The sequence below is a fragment of the Octodon degus genome, unplaced genomic scaffold (genome assembly GCF_000260255.1).
Source record: "Octodon degus isolate 3935 unplaced genomic scaffold, OctDeg1.0 scaffold00049, whole genome shotgun sequence".
Taxonomy (NCBI): Eukaryota; Metazoa; Chordata; class Mammalia; order Rodentia; family Octodontidae; genus Octodon; species Octodon degus.
The window spans coordinates 3409699-3425770 of record NW_004524625.1 but is presented as its reverse complement, the minus strand read 5'-3'; the positions used below and the strand labels follow the sequence as shown (position 1 = coordinate 3425770).

Below are 16072 nucleotides of genomic sequence, written 5' to 3'. Positions count from 1 at the left end.
GAGCTTGAGGGGCAGGGTCAGTGATGCACAAGGAGCTGACTAGAGGCTGTCTTGTATGAGCAGGAACAGCTGGAGTGGGGAAGGAGGAGGTGGTCATGGGGAAGATAAGCTGTTATTTGGGGAATTGAGCCATGTTGGATCAGGGAATATGATAATTTAGCAGTCTGTACTTGGGCTGGAACCTATCAATAAGCACAAGTACTAAGTGTATGGAAAGCAGTAAAACATAGGTACTTTCTGTTTTCATATAGGACACTCTATAGACATACATACAAGATCTAAAATTACAACTATTCATTTACCGAGTGTTTAGAACAGCTAAGTCATAGGCAAAAATAACTAGCAGAGGGAGTATTGCAACTGCCACTTGGTCTAAATGCGATTCTGCAGGAGTTCTGAGAAGAAAGAGGATTAAATAAGAATTCTTAGGAGACTAGGATTTTGAAAGGATGAGGAATTTGGTCATATGCATGGGGAAGAACACTTCTGTGCCTCTAGTGTACATTATAAGAAAGTAGTGGCGAGACAGAAACATATGTGATGTCTTGCTAAGAGGGCCAGGTCAGTGCATGTAGTATGCAGGGCAGAGTGAAGAATGATGGGGAAATGTTTCTTATAACAACTTTTGGGAGGCACAGAAAGTCAGGCTGAGACACTTGGCATAAATCAGGCTGCTATTCAAGAAAGTCATTGTAGAAGTTGTGCTCTGGAGAATGTCTAGAGGCAGGGCAACCAGCTAGAATGTCTCTTTTCAATCAGGAAAATGCAGCAGTTTGTGCCGTAGGCCGAACTGCAGGCTTAATTGTACCACTTTTATACACAATGAAAACAAAATAGTATCATTAATCTCTAAGGTGAGAGTGAGGTGATAAAATAGTTGTATTTTAACAGGCTTTTTCTCTATCTCAAATGAAAATGATCAGTGTTCAAAAAAGTGGTACTGAATAGAGTGGAGTAAGGAACAAATGAAAACATGTGCATGAAATTATTTTGCTAAAAAGGTGAGCCCCTGATGCACTCAGCCTTCCATAACTATCCCAGCATCAGAAGACTCTAGATTTCAGTTTACATCTTCATATTTATTTAATAACTGGCTAGACAGATTGAAATCTTAGATTTATTTATTTATTTTCCCTCTGTTTTTGTTGAGAAGAATCACACTGTGTAGTTTAGGCTGGCCTTGAACTCACCACATAGCCCAGGCTGGCCTCAAACTCATGGTAACCTTCCTGCATCACCCCCAAAGCATTGGGATTGCAGGTGTGCACCACTGTGCCTAGCCCAAATCCCAGATCTCTCGAGTGCATACCAGTGTAAATGACAGAGATATCATCAACATTATTTCTCAGAAAAAGTGCTTTCAAGTTATGCTTGGACCTGACCTTTCTTCTCATGAAAGCAAATCCACCACACACAACATCAAGAATTATGTCAATCATAGTGAAAAGACGTGACCAGGAACCTAGGCAGTACATCAGTGTGGTAATTATAAAGCTCCAGAGGAGGTAGTAATGCATTCTTGTGATGCTGATAAATTTTACAATTAGGAGGTGTTATTTAGACTGGCTTGCTTCCATAAGCCAAAAGTATAGATGTAGGACAGAGTAAATATGGGACCTGGCTGTGAAAGACATTGTAAGCTATAAAATAGTGCTTTGAATGGCAACTTGGTAATTTCAAAATAATCACCTCTTTCTTTTTTGCTTTTATAGATACTTGGCATTTTGTTGCTTCGGGAAAGGATTGAGCTATATCTGCACACGATTCATAAGGTGAGACACATGACTCACCATGGAGGGCCTTAGAGCAGGACTGAATGTGTACCAAGGCACTCTGTGTTACCCATACCATCCCCCTTTCTTTATTGTTCCCCTAGCAGGAAGAGATCTGCTTACACAACTTAAAGTGAAGTGGTTGAATTTCTAGCAGTTGTAACTATTTCCTGAAGTGCTGAACCCAAGGAGAACTCATTTTTTATCCCTTCTCATTACTTCATATTAAGCCCAGGCTGTAGCCCCATTCTTCCCATTCATTTAAATCTTTGACAAATTTCTTATCTTTATATTTCCTTTCAGTCACAAGAAATTCTTATTTCAGCCATTAAAAAATTGTTTTTAGTTCGTTGTAGTAAACCAACTCCAACTTTATTTATCTCAAAATGTTTTGGGTCATGAAAGGGCACGGCACCCTTTCACCTGTCCCCACCTCCAAGTGGGGTCAGGACTAGAGGAAATGGGAGAAAAGAACAGTTACACAGAGAAGCTCAAGGGATGTGTTGGGTGGGTACATAGTTAACTCTTTCTCTCCCATCGTGCTTTTCTATTCTATGTGTTTTCAGAGACTTTCTGCTGAGATACTTCACTGCCCCTTTCTTCATAGGATCAATGCTTATGTTCTTCTAACTCCCTGAGGTTTCTACTTTGAGGTCTTTTTTGATGCTTTCATGGTTTGAATTTCTTTAAAATCATACCAGCATGATTTCGCTCTTAGGATCTCTGTCTGGTGCCCACAGATCAAGCAGTTTTTCTCTCTCATCTGTGGGCCTATAGACTATTTCAACACAACCTTTCTTATTTTGTTCTACCGTGGGTTGGAACAACTCTAGGAATAGCCTCTTGCTTTGTGTGTGTAGTGAGGGTGGAGTTCTAACGACTGAGCAGTGTTGTCATTCTGAGCTTTATCCACAGACTATTTAAATGTATTTTTTGAGACAGGGTCTTGCTAGGGTAGGCTCAAACTTTCAGTCCTCCTACCTCAGCTTCGTAGAGTGCTAGGATTACAGGTGCACACCACTATCACTGGATGCTTCTTGCTTTTCTATAGCCTTTTTCAGGCCTGGTTATGAATGATACCATACCTATATTTTCCAAATCTGGAAACATGTCAAATTCTTCGAATAAATTTCTTGTTATACAAATGACAAGTACAAGTTAAAAATATAAATTTAAGAGTTATTTAGAATAGATGAAAATTGAAGCCATGAGAGCTTCTAGGGGAAGAATATAGATTGAACAGTAAGCAACTAGGCCTTATTGATAGCTCCATTAATTTTGTTGTGGAGGGCACCATGATCGGTTAATTGTTACTGAGAATTCCTGTGAGCTGAACCATTCTAATTATCATTCCCATATGTGGCTGTTACGGAAACTCTGCATACATTGTCTGAGACAGTTGAGTGCTGCTAATGGGCTGGAGTCACAGTAGACACTCATCTTCTCCTTTGAAACCAGGAAGCCCAATTCAATAGCAGCATCTCTTCTTTACTCGAACATAAAGGACAGTCATGTAGTCAGGTTTACATGGGAAATAATACAGGACACTCAATTTACAGGGCTATTTTATAATAGTCACCCAAAGAATCATGTACAAAGAGAGTACAGGAAATCTGTCCACATGCTAAAGACAAAAAATCAGCTGAGAACCCGGATCCCATAGCAATATCCTGAATGAGTTCAGCTGAAGACCTAGAGCCCATCACAATGCAGGCCTCCCCTCCATCAAGTCCAGCTGGAGGCCGCGGGCCCACGACAATGTCCCACACAAGTCTGTTTCATGGCTCTGAGCTGGAAAGGCCCAAAAGTAGAAGCTAGAAAGTCTATGCCAGAGGAATGAAGGATCTGTGCTAGCAGGCTGAGGGATCTGCACTAGAGCCAGGAAACAATGCTCAAAGTAAGGACCAGAGCTCCCCCAAAGTGAACTGTAGCCAATCTCAGCAACAGTGAGGTCCCAAGCTCCTTCGACAATGAGAACAGCCAAGTTAATCAGGAAATCAGCATGACAAGCTCCCCAAAGAGAACTAGCAGCTCCCTGAAAGCTTTTTTTAACAGCTACTCTTCCCCGCCAGTTCTGCCTCTTATGCTGCCAGCAGCAACCCTCAGGTGCACCTCCCAACCCAGTACCACACTGGTTCAGTTCCTCTGGGTGTAACAAGTTGACCACCATTGGCCATCCACCACGGAGAGCAACAACACTCTTTTCAAGAATGCTGACACTTGTCACTAGTGTATTTTTCAGTATCCTTTGAGACTTTCCAAAGAACAGTATATGAAAAGAAGTTGATGGACTGGTGAGATGGCTCAGTGGTCTAAAGCACCTACTTGGAACAAGCTTGGCAAAGCACAGGGACCGCGGTTCAATCCCCCAACACCACATGCCAGCCAGCCCCGCCCCCAGGTGGGCTGAGCTGGCCACACACACACACACACACACACAAACACACAAAAAATAAATAAATGTTTTAAAAAAAAAGAAAAGTTGAAAAAAAGTAATGTTTTTGTGATCTTATTGCTTTTTCTCTGAAGTATATAGTATCTGGATAGCAGATGTTTTAAATATTTCAGACATTCCACAAGATGCTGAATATATATTCATAAGTAATTCAGCTATTATCCTTGATTTCATGAAGCTTTTAGTCTGTCGGCAAAAACATATATCAAAATGGCATGTACACATCTATAATCTCAGCACTTGGGACGGTGAACTGGGGGAATGTCAAGTTTGAGGCCATCCCAGGAAACTCAGTGAGACCCTGTCTCAAAAAAAAATAAAAATAAAAATAAAAATAAACCACAATTATAAAAGATTATTTACTTATATTGAGGTTTAAAGAAGAGGTGAAGATTTGTAATAGCTATTGTTGAAACTGAGTGAGAAATAACTGAGCCATGGTGAGGGCCTGCCTGAGGCTGGAAATGACAGAGCAAAATGTGTGCTGTGTAATTTGCCCAGTTGAGTTATATAGCCAAGACTGAGAAGCAAAGAAAACCAGTGCCTGGGCATTTGCGAGATGGTTAGATGAAAAAGATAAAGGGACAAGGTCCCTGATATTGCAATGATATATGTATAATTCCTGAGGAGTTTTAATTCAGACCTAGTGCCTAGAAACCAGACCTTTTTTTGTTTCCCCAGATCCTGGTTATGGTAGCGATCCTGCTGTGTGTTTCATTACTGGTGATTTTATTCAAATTCTGGAATGAAAGATGGCTGGTAGTTGGGCTGTCGCTGAAGGTAAGCATTACCCTGTAGCTCTTGGCATTATCTGTCCTGATGTATCTAGCCTGACTCTTGACTTTGTCCCAGATCTTTGCTCCATATATACATCTGAGCTGCATAATTCTGATGGTCATCCTTTCCTGGCCTGTGACCTTCTGTGTGGCGTATTTGGAAAGAGAAGGTATGTCATACTGAGTAGAGGCTTGCCTGACCCCTCATCTCTGATTTTAGCTTGTATATTCTGCTCAGAAAAACAGACATTTGGTAGCTAGCCAACCTCATGTCTTATTTATTTATTTACTTATTTATTTTTGAGACAAAGTCTCCCTATGCTGTTCAACCTGGCCTTGACCTCACTTCGTAAGCTGGGCTGCTGGCCCTGAACCTACCTCCACCTCAGAGCACTGGGACTACAGGTGTGCAGGAGCATGCCTATCCTTTTTATTTTTTAAACAAGATCTTATTTCTCCTCCTCTTCCTCCTCCTCCTCCTCCTCCTCCTTGTGGTTGTTGCTCATGTATTTTTGTACATATGTGCTTCTATGTGGAGGGCACATTTTAGGAGACATTTCTGGGGAAGAACTGAAAGGGGACAATAATAAACTCTTCTTTTTCACTTTCTCAATTTTAGTTAGAGTCAGAAGATCCAGGGCATCATATTACAAGGAAGAAAGACTCAAGAAATGTAATATATTCACAAGACTAAGAGGTTAGAGCTGGGGACCTAGATTTGAGAATCACGGAAGCACAGGTGGTAACTTAAAAATGTTCAAATGGGTAAAATCCTCCGAATTCTAAAACAGTAAGTGCGGGCAATGGCTTGTAGTAGCAGGGATTAGGGACAGGCTCTGCATGTGAGTGCGTGTCCACACATGCTCAAGGTGAGGGACGGAAAGAGACAGGAAGGGAGAGGAAAGGGAGGCAAATGACTAATGTACTGAGCAACTATTATGAATTGGTGCTGTTTTAACAACTCTGTAAGGCTGATGTTTGCAGACAGAGAACCCTATATTCTAGAAGAGCATGAAGGCCAGAGTAGTTCAGGGTCATGTCCTTAGTCACACAGTGAGGAAACGAGAAAGCCTGGCTTTATTGATTATCAACCCAATTTCTGTCATCTAGTGCCCTTTCCTCTGTTCTGACCTGAGTGTATGTTAGAGACATTTTAACCCAATCTTTATGGGCTCTTGCGCCAGGAAGTTTCCTTAGCACTAGCTGTGCTCCTCCTGGGAAGCAGCCCCTAATGTTTCTGCTCTTCCTTCCCTGTCCATTCCCTGTTCTGTTCTCCATTATTTTTCAGTGCTAGTAATGTCACTTAATAGACAGGGCATTTAGCCAGTCCTGTACATTTATATCCAAGACCCTGAAATTAAGAAGGGATGTGCTAGAAATAGAAAGGGAGTCAGCCAACCATAGTCAGAGGAGCCCCAGGACGGGCTGTTTAAGTCGTTAGTTGTGTGGTGTAACTTTCCACCCCTCTTTTCCTTTTCTTCCACTTTCTTCTCCTTCCAACAATTTCAGCTATACAACTCACTGTTGGATTGCCCTTTGTTTTTATTCTCGTGTGTCTCTATGCAATGCCCCTGGGAATCTACTCTCCCTGCATCCAGGAGAAAACAGAGTTGGGGCCTAAGCCAGTCTTCTTCGCACACAGAGGTTCACCCATGGTAAGTCTGAGCAAGCAAAGTGAACCTGAGGATGTCCTTGATGAGTGAGCACAGGTATGCATGGGGCAAGCATGTGGCGAGAGAGGGAAGCCTCAGAAACACAGGAGCCCCAGAAAAGAGAACGGGCATGTCCCGGTGTGACAAGACAAAGGAGATGACAGCATGGTGGAACTTAAGCCCGTGTGTCCTTACTCTCAGGCATTTTTCCCTACCGTGCCCGTGTCAGATCAGACAGAGGAGAATACAAGTAGCCTCTCTGATAGCAGAGATAAAGGAACCAAGCCCTGCTTCACACAGTCTTTCCCTAGGTCCACCCTTATTATAGATGGGATTCGGGAGGAGAGGCGGAGGCGGAGGCGTCTGATCTGCTTTGTTTCCACAGGCGGGACCAGAGAATACCATGATGGCCTTTGAGAAAGCTGTTGAAGAAGGTGCCCATGGGTTGGAGACAGACGTACACCTGAGGTAGGAAAGAAGGACTTGGGGTGGAGGGAAGGCAGACTTGTGTCCAGTGCCACAGCAGAGAACCGCATGGGCCGAGCTGCAGAGAGGATGGGCCCGAGGAAGCACCTCCTGTGCGCCGCGCACACAGCTCTGCTGCCTCTGCCTTAGCAGCAGTACCGCTTCCCTCTGCGTCATCAGCCGTGGGTTCGCACACAGAAGACCACACACAATTCAAGCTTGTCCCCACTGCAAATCATACTTACCACTTCACCTTTTTTACTGCCTTAGCAATGTATTTACCAGGTATTCTCTAGATATCTACTACACTTCCTGCTGAGTGCTTAGAAGATGCAGCTGGGTAAGATGTGGCCATGCCCAAAGAGATGCTCCCAGCTAGTGGAGGAGACGTGGTATGTGTAGAGACAACATCCAGGAATAAGAAGAACTAAAGTGCAGAGGAACCATGGTGGAGGAAAGGCCAATCCTCTTCTGTGAATGTTGAATTTTGAATTGAAAAATCTATGCTCCAGCATGTGTTTGAGTTGATCCTAGAAGGAAAAATATTATGCTACCAAGCAGAGCTTGGGCAAGGAAAGCATACCAAGCAGAAGCATAAGTTTATTCAGTTATTTTAATCAGAAGTGCAAGTTTACAGATCAGTGAGATGGCCATGTGTGGAAGAGGCATGCCGTTCTAACAGAGGCAGGATCATGGAGACGGCTAAATGTGCAACGGGCAGCCAGGCAAGGCACGTCACGGGTTTAAGATGTATTTCAGACAGAATTATCAGCATACTGCAGCAGAGGGCCAAAGGACAACAAAGAGGGACTTGGATCAGAGCGTGCACAGGGACAAAAGAAATGCTCGTATGTGCCTTTGCAGCTGAGGAAATAGAAAGCTTCATTTCTGGTATGATTGTGCATGCGTGTGTGTGTGTGTGTGTGTGTGTGTGATGTGTGTACATTGCTCTTCTGCAGTCATTGTGTGAGACAAACAGCAAAAAAAAAAAGAGTTCTATTTCACAGAGAAAAAAACTATAGTGTTGCACGTAGGTCCAGAGAAAGAGCTTGCATCGCTCAGGTCGTAAGGCTCGAATGGGCATGGTAACGTCAGGACTAGCACTTGATTTTCTGACCCAGACCCTGGATTCTTTACACTACTTAACAGAGACAACCTTTCCACACAGAATATTTTGAACTGAGATTGAAGCTGGTTATCCGACAAGTCCTAGGATCACTCATGGTGGTTGCGTGTGGTGAAGGTACTGAGCCAATAAGGCCCTGGACAGTTGTCCTTCTCTATTCTCTTACTTTTGTGACTACAACTGTGATGTAGACGATCCTTCCAGCTCCTTCATTTCTCTGCTTGTTGACGCCTTCGTTTCCAGCAATCTTCTCCTCTACCTACTTCCCCCACATTCATGGTTATAGCCAAAAGCTTTACTACTGCCTCAAAATTTGGTATCCATTAGGGTTCAATCAGAGCACACTGTGCCTAAGTAATGGGCCAGTGGGGGCTTGTGGGTTAGCTCAGTTGTTTAAAGTGCCTGCTTGGGCAAACTCAGTCAGGTACAGGGGACTGTGGTTTGATCCCCAGCTCCACAAGACGCACCAGACCTGCCCTTGCGGCAGCCTGACTAGAAAGAAAAAAAAAAAAAAGTAATTTTCCATGAATAATGCAATCTCAGGAACTGCTAAGTAGTAAAATGTGGTTAGCTGCTAAAAGAGGGGAAAGATGAATACAAGAGTAGAAGATTGTGTATCATACATACCGAACTTGAAGAGAAAAGGTAACCAGTGGATCTCAGCACCAATAGATGTTGGAATTATGTGAAAAGAATTTTAAACCGGCTGTCATAAAATGGCTTCAACAATATCTAGAATATGTAAAGAACTTCTTTAACTCAGTAACAGAAGGACAACCCAATTTAAAAATTATCAAAAAACTTGGATAGATAATTCTCAGAAAATGACATGCAAATAATCAGTCATGAAAAGATAGTCCACATCATTAACTACCAAAAAAAAAAAATGCAACTCAAAACCCTGCCATAATTTAAAAATGGAAAATGACAAGTGTAGGTACAGATGCGGAAAAGTTGGGAACCTTATGCTATACACTGTTGGTAGTGATGTAAAATTTTGCAGCCACTGTGAAAACTTTGGTGTCCCCTCCAAAAGCTGAATGCACATTTGACCATTCAAGCTAGCAGGTCTGCTCCTTGATCCCCCACTCAGGAGAACTGAAATCAAGCCTGAAACAGACCCCTCTATGCCAGTGTGTACTGCAGCAAAATCCACATGGCCAAAGGATAGAAACAGCCTGAGTGTCCATCATAAAAGGGAAAACAAAATGTGGCACACACACACACACACACACACACACACACACACACACACAATGGCACAATAGTTCATCATAAATGTGAATGAAATCTTCTACAACAGGAAAGAACCTTGGAAATATTACTGAATGACACAAAACAGACAAAAATAAATATCTGATTCTATTTATCCAGAATAGGCAAATTATTAGAGAAAGAGATTAGAGAGGGACAAAAAGGGAATTGCTACTTAATAGGTAATAAAGTCAGTGTCTAGAGACATCCAGAGGGGGAAAAGTGATACACCCTAAACTTTATGGTTCATTAAACTACATGGTTCTACATGTAAAGTCATAAAACTTAAAAAAAAAAACAAAAACAAAAACAGAAAATCTTTAGTAACATAGGGTTAGGCAAGTGTCCTTAGATTTTATACCAAAGACACAGTCTACAAAAGGAAAAGTGATAAGTGGGACCCCAACAAAATGAAAATCTTTTACTTGGTGAAAAATCTTTTGCTTGACTCGAGAGAAAAATGAAAAAAATAAACACCAGACTGAGGGCCAGTAGTTTATAAATCATGTATCTGACAAAGGACTTATATCTAGGACATATAAGGAATTTTCAAAACTCAATGTTAAAATTCAAATCGTTCCATTAGAAAATGAACAAAATAAAGTGAAAATATTTCACTAAAATAATGTACAGATAGCAAATAAACATGTGAAAAGATGTTCAGTTTCATTAGCCATTAGGGAATGCAAATTAAGACACTACTCATCTGTCCAGTAGATGAATTGAAAAACAGCGAGACAAAATGTAGAGTAAGATAGCCGTGTAAGATGCCCCGCGATTGCACCTCCACTACCACACCGAAGAAACAGCCGCTCACTTATCAGGCATCTTCACAGGAGCTAAGGAAACCAGGTGAGGGACCACAGTGCCAGGTTTTAGTAAAACAATAAGAAATATACATTGAAAAAGGCAGGAATGAAAGGGTTTCCCACGTCATGCCTCCCCTAACTCTAAACAGCATAGAGAGAGTAGCCTCCTGCTTGGGGTTGGGGGGATGAGAGAATTAACCCCAGGTCCTAGGTGTGAAATCTAGTGCTGGTCCACTGGGTGAAACTTGAGGGGGCCGAGGAGATGGTTCAGTGGAATAAGCACTTCCCTGGCAAGTGCAAGGGCCTGAGTTCAATCCCCAGTTCTGCAAAAAAAAAAAAAAAAAAACACTTGAGTCAGAGAGGACTTCCATAATCCCCCCTCCCACTCTCCACTTCTGAGCTGCTAAATCAGTGTAGCTGTGAGGATAACCAACTCTCAAATCTTGGCCAATATAGAAGGAAGCAAGGCTGCTCTCTGGAGAACAGAGCATGAAAAGGTTTGCATTAAGATTTGGAGCTCAGTGCTGGGCCTATTCTTGTTTGCCAGTGTCAGGCAGAAACCAAAGGCTTCCGAACCTAGCCCGGCATTCACAGGTGGAATCCGAAGATCTGTCCCAACATCAAGAAAACTCCTGCAAACTGGAAGGACAGTTCCAAGTTTGGGATGCATCATTGTTGATCTTGGACTGAGCCTTGGGTGCTATGAAAGTCCCTAAAGCTTGAGACTCAGGTGGTGAACTTTGGTAGCTAATGGACTCTCTCATTCGCCTATCCCCCAACACTGGGCAGCACACTTATTCCCAAGCCAGTTCTTGCAGATGGAAGCTCTAGATTTGCACTGGCACCCAGCAGAGACCTGTATCCTGTTGGGTGGGACATGTATTTTGGCCTGCATCATCACTAGCTGCAGCAGGGGACTGGAAGCACTCCTGGACTATGTAGCACCTTGCAGAAGAATCAGGTGCAACCTAGCTTAACATTTTTGCCTTTGGGACAGGTCTCTTTGTGGGAGAATGAGAGAACTAATCCCAGGTCCTCTGTGTGAAATCCAGGGCAGACTTAGAGGATCCCTGTGAAAAGCCTACTGTGGGGATAACTATATTGCCTGAGGTTGGTCACCAAGACTGAATGGTAAGTTAGGCAGGACTACCTTGGGCAGTGGACCTGGAGCAGTACTCCCATCTTCAGGGGGGTATGAAAGGGCAGGGAGCACAGGACTTGGCCTTGGAACTCAGTGCTCGGCTGCTGAAACCAAACACTGTGCAGATCCCAAGAGCCGCCATCCTCAGGCCTGCCTGCAGATGGAGGCCCTGAGACAGCCCAGGCAGTGGGCAGAAACACACAGTCCCATCTGTTTCCTACGCAAGCCAGCATCACTCATCTCTGATGTCCCGGGTCCTAAGTCCAATTCAGCAGTAGCACGCCACTGTAGTGTAGGTTCAGAACCCAATAGCACTGTGGTGTTGGTGGCCACTAGCATGGAATAGAAGCCAAAGGCTTCCCATGGTGATTTGGCCCAGAACTGGGCAGAATTCAGCAGTGACTGACCACAGGATGGCGACTGTGGGTGAGGCATTGGGGCCTACCATCCCCCACACACACCAGGGAGAAGCTTGTAGGGAGGACAACTCTTTCTTGATACTCTCACAGCTCATCCAACAAAACACCAACAGAACTGGGCAAACCTGGGCACAGACTGCCCTCTGGTGCTGAAACCAGGGCAACACACCAACAGCAGACTTGTGACAAGTCACTCAGTACTGAAATACCAGGAGTGACTATAGGCTTGGGTAAAATAAACAACTTGCTTAGAATTTCTGGAAAGACAGGCACAAAACCAGATTACAAGCATCGAGACAAAAAAAAAACCCTAATGTATTACACACCGATAGCAAGAAGTTTCAGGGAAGCGTGAACTCACTCGACAGTCAAAACAAGACACAGAAACTGAACGTGTAGTAACCAGTACAAGGGACACCTGTGGCAGGGAATTTAAAACACCTGGTTTAAGGGATGCGGTGAGCTTCAAAGGAACATGGAGAAATGATTCAATCCTCATAAACTTAACAGAGAGATGAAAGAAAGACATTTTTGAAAAAAATGAGTTGAACAATATACCAAGTAAAATTACAAACATGATAGCTGCATAGATCAAACAGAAGAAAGGATTAGAGAGCTGAAATGCAGCCTGTTTGAAAATACAGTTTAAGAACAAATAAGAGAAACGAAAAAAGCTCACAGGAATATTGGGACAGCATTAAAGGAGCACATATCTGGGTTATTAGGATTTGGGAGGTATTTAAAAATGCCAAAGAGACAATTAACAGGAAACTTCCTAAGCTTAGAGAAAAAAACCAAATACTCAGGCCCATGAAAGTCGAAGGTCTCTGGACAGATTCAGCTCAACAGGATATACTCCACTGTGTATTATGATTGTGCTCTCAAAGGTTAAAGATAAAGGGAAAACTTTCAAGGTAGCAAAGTAAAAGAAAGACAATTTCCCCCAGTTTCTCTGGCAGCTGACTTCTCAGCAGAAACCTGTAGGGCAGCAGAGTGGCACAACACGTGCAAAGTACTAAATTCATGCAAACAATAACCCTGCCAAGCTACCCAGTAAAGCTATGCTTTAGAAATGATAAAGATGTCCCCAAACAAAAGCTGACATGTGCCGGAGGAGCCCTGTCCTTTAAAAAAGTGCCAAAGAGAGTTCTTCAAACTGAAAGAGAAGTTAATGAATAAGAAGAAAGCATCAGAAGGTATACAACTCACAGGTAAGAGTAATACTCAAATTCACAACTCTCTAGTGCTGTAAACATGGAGTGTCAAGAATATGTTCCTATGTTTAGAATAAAGACTAAACAAAAGCAATAACTTACATTAGTATGTGACATCATAAGAAATATAGAAAGTCATAAAATAGACATCAATTTTCAAAAGGTGGGAAGGAATGGAATGCAAATGCTGAGTTTATTAGTGTATTTTCTCTTTTTTACTTTTCTTTGTGACAACATGATATTACTATCATTTTAAAATAGCTCAGTATAATCAATATATCTTCATAAGCTTCATGGTGAACAAAAAGCAAAAGTGCAAATACACAAGCTATCAATGATAAGCAAAGAGGCATAAAAACACTGTAATAGGCCTGGCCAAATAGCTCAGCAGATTAAAGTGCCTGCAAGCAGGTACAGGGGCCAGGGGTTCGATCCCCAGGCCTGCCATGCCGTCCCTGTCCCCGGGGCGTGCTGAGATGGTGATTGAGACAGGGCGTGGTGGTGTGCTCCTGTAATCCCAGCTCTTGGGAGGCTGTAAACAGAAGAATCACCACGAGTCCGATCTAGTAATGAGATCCTGAACACCCTGAAGACCCTTCCCTAAAAAAACAAACAAAACACTGTAATAGAGTATACATTAAAAACACTTATCAAAGAAAGATTAAAAGATGGAGAAAAGAAGGAACTACAATAAAAGAAAATGATTTACAAAATAACTTCAATAAACCTTATTTATCTATAATTACCTTCACTGTAAATGGACTGAGTTTTTCGATTAAAAAATGCAATGTATGTGACTGAATGGATTCTAAAATACGCTTCCACCATATGTTGCTTATAGGAAACTCACTTCTCTCAGGATGTGTATAGACTAAAAGTGAAGGGCCTGACTCAGGTCTTCATGCAAATAGAATTCAACGAATGACTATACTTAGAACAGATAAAATAGACTTTAAATCAAAAGTTTAAAAAAAAAAAAAAAAAAAAAGCCAGGAAGGCGGGGAAGGTGGCTCCTGGCCTGTCCGGTCTTCTTCTGATATCTGGCTGGGAACCGGAACTTGCCTTCCGCGTGCCTCTGACATCAGCATTCTGCGGATGGTACCAAGGCCTGCTGCGAGCTGGAGTGGCAGCTGGGCTTCTTTCATCTTGGCTCGAGGGCTTGAGAGCCACATTGCTGAACACTCTGAACCGATCCTAAGGACCAAATTCTCCAGGCTGCCACTGTTCTGGACACGGTGCTCTGGGTCTCTCTTTTCAGAGAGAAAGCCTTCACCTTTGCAACTCTAAGGCTGCTACGGCTGGAGCCCTGTTTGTTCTTGAGATGTCCTTGGGCCGTCTTTTCTATTGTCACCTTCTTAGTGAATGAGCTCTCCTCAATTTTACTGAACCTCCATTTCTGGCCAAACTCAAAACATTATTCTGGGTTTCTTTCTCTCGATTCTTAACATAAATCTGGCTAAAACCCCCAATAGTAGCCATGTCATAGCTTCAACATTAGATTGTCTTGAAACTTCTTCTGCCACCTTAGTCTGCCACTCTTAACCTCAGTCTCAGGCAAAGTCTCTGGACCAAGCAAACTGAAGACAGACTTTCTGCTAAGACATAACACACATCATCTGGAGTCCAACAGCTAATCAGTGTTTCCTCCCAGCAGAAACCTCCCAAGCCTGAATTTCATCAGTAGTGTTTCTATTGAGTGTCTGGTCCTCTGAGCTGTCACCAGAATCTCCTGTCAAGTATGGTTTAATGCATCCAGGACCTCTTATTCAGCTGGCATCTCTGATCCTTTCCAAACTCTTCCCACAAGCTAGTTTTAAAGACTCCCATACGACATGGCCAGGTAGAGTCACGGCAGTGATCCCACTCTCAGTACTAAATTCTGACTTAGCTACTTTTCTTGCTGCTGAGATAAAATATTTAACCCCCAAAGTTAAAGGAAGGAAGATTTACTCATCTCACAGTTTCTAGAAGCTTTAGGCTGGCTCCAAGGCAGGGTGGCAAGACAGGGTCACTGTAGAGCAGGCAGGCAGAAGACAACAAGCAGCACGTGACCAGCAGCAGCTCTCTTTCTGGTCCTTGTATCTTATCCAGGCTACCCTCTCTTAGGGCGAGCGGCACTCACACCATTAATCGTAGCATACACACTTCAGATCCGGCCACCCCCAGAAGGTCGCACCTATGGCTGTATGAGGCTTTGGGGGATATCTAGATAGAAGCCATGACAGTTTTTCCAAATTGCCTCCCCCCACATCTTCTGATCCTGCACAGAAAACAGGAAACAAATTGGGTCTCATTCATGGTGCTACTAGTTCTTCATGTACTTATTTGTGTGTTTAGCTCTGTGTTAATCTTATCACATGTAACAGATACAGGCTAGCAAAAGAGAAGAACCTAGTAGCTCTGTCTGGCCACCCTCTTGTCCTTTAAAGCCTGCCAAACATGCACTGCATCCTCCAAAGCTGTGAGCTGAATTGAACTGCTTCCCCTGTAAGTTGTGGGTACTGGGTACTGTGTTCCGGGGTGGCAAGCCGAGTAGTACACCGAACATGCAAAGCAGCTGATGTCAGTGATTCCATGAAACACACATTTGAACACACTTCTGAGAAACATTGAAAAAAAAACTGGTGGTGTGTTCATTCCCCAGGCACAAATGCTTAGCATAAGTAAGTTGTAATCATCAGAGAGAACGCCTGTGAGAGAGCCTGGGAAGAGTCCATGCACAGACTTTATCTCCAGTCCTCTAGTACAAGTGTTAGTGCAAGAGTCCAGCCAGCCATGTACCTGCTCCCTGGAAAACACTGAATTGGATTTTCTGTGGCTTGTTTCTGCAAACCACAGACCCCAAAGCCATTTCGGCCTTTTGTGGACTGAAAGGAGAAGCCTTTCCATGGCCCCTGGAAGTCTGGAAGTCTGAGTGCTGCCTGCTGCCTCCACTAATGCAGCCTTTTTAAAATTTCTTTTCTTTCTTTCTTTTCTTTTTTTTTTTTTT

General features: G+C 43.0%; 1 protein-coding gene across 2 annotated transcripts in view; it reads left to right on the top strand.

Moving 5' to 3' along the window:
* Positions 1-16072, top strand: part of Gdpd4 (glycerophosphodiester phosphodiesterase domain containing 4) — a 79852-nt gene that overhangs the window by 28560 nt on the left and 35220 nt on the right. Inside the window, exons 3-8 of one of the 2 annotated variants that reach the window (XM_023716682.1) lie at positions 1713-1772; positions 4909-5007; positions 5080-5173; positions 5623-5700; positions 6513-6658; positions 7041-7123. In XM_023716682.1, coding sequence (XP_023572450.1) covers positions 1713-1772; positions 4909-5007; positions 5080-5173; positions 5623-5700; positions 6513-6658; positions 7041-7123 — 560 coding nt within the window. The remainder of the gene's footprint in view (positions 1-1712; positions 1773-4908; positions 5008-5079; positions 5174-5622; positions 5701-6512; positions 6659-7040; positions 7124-16072) is intronic. The other variant, XM_023716681.1, reaches the window with a different exon arrangement.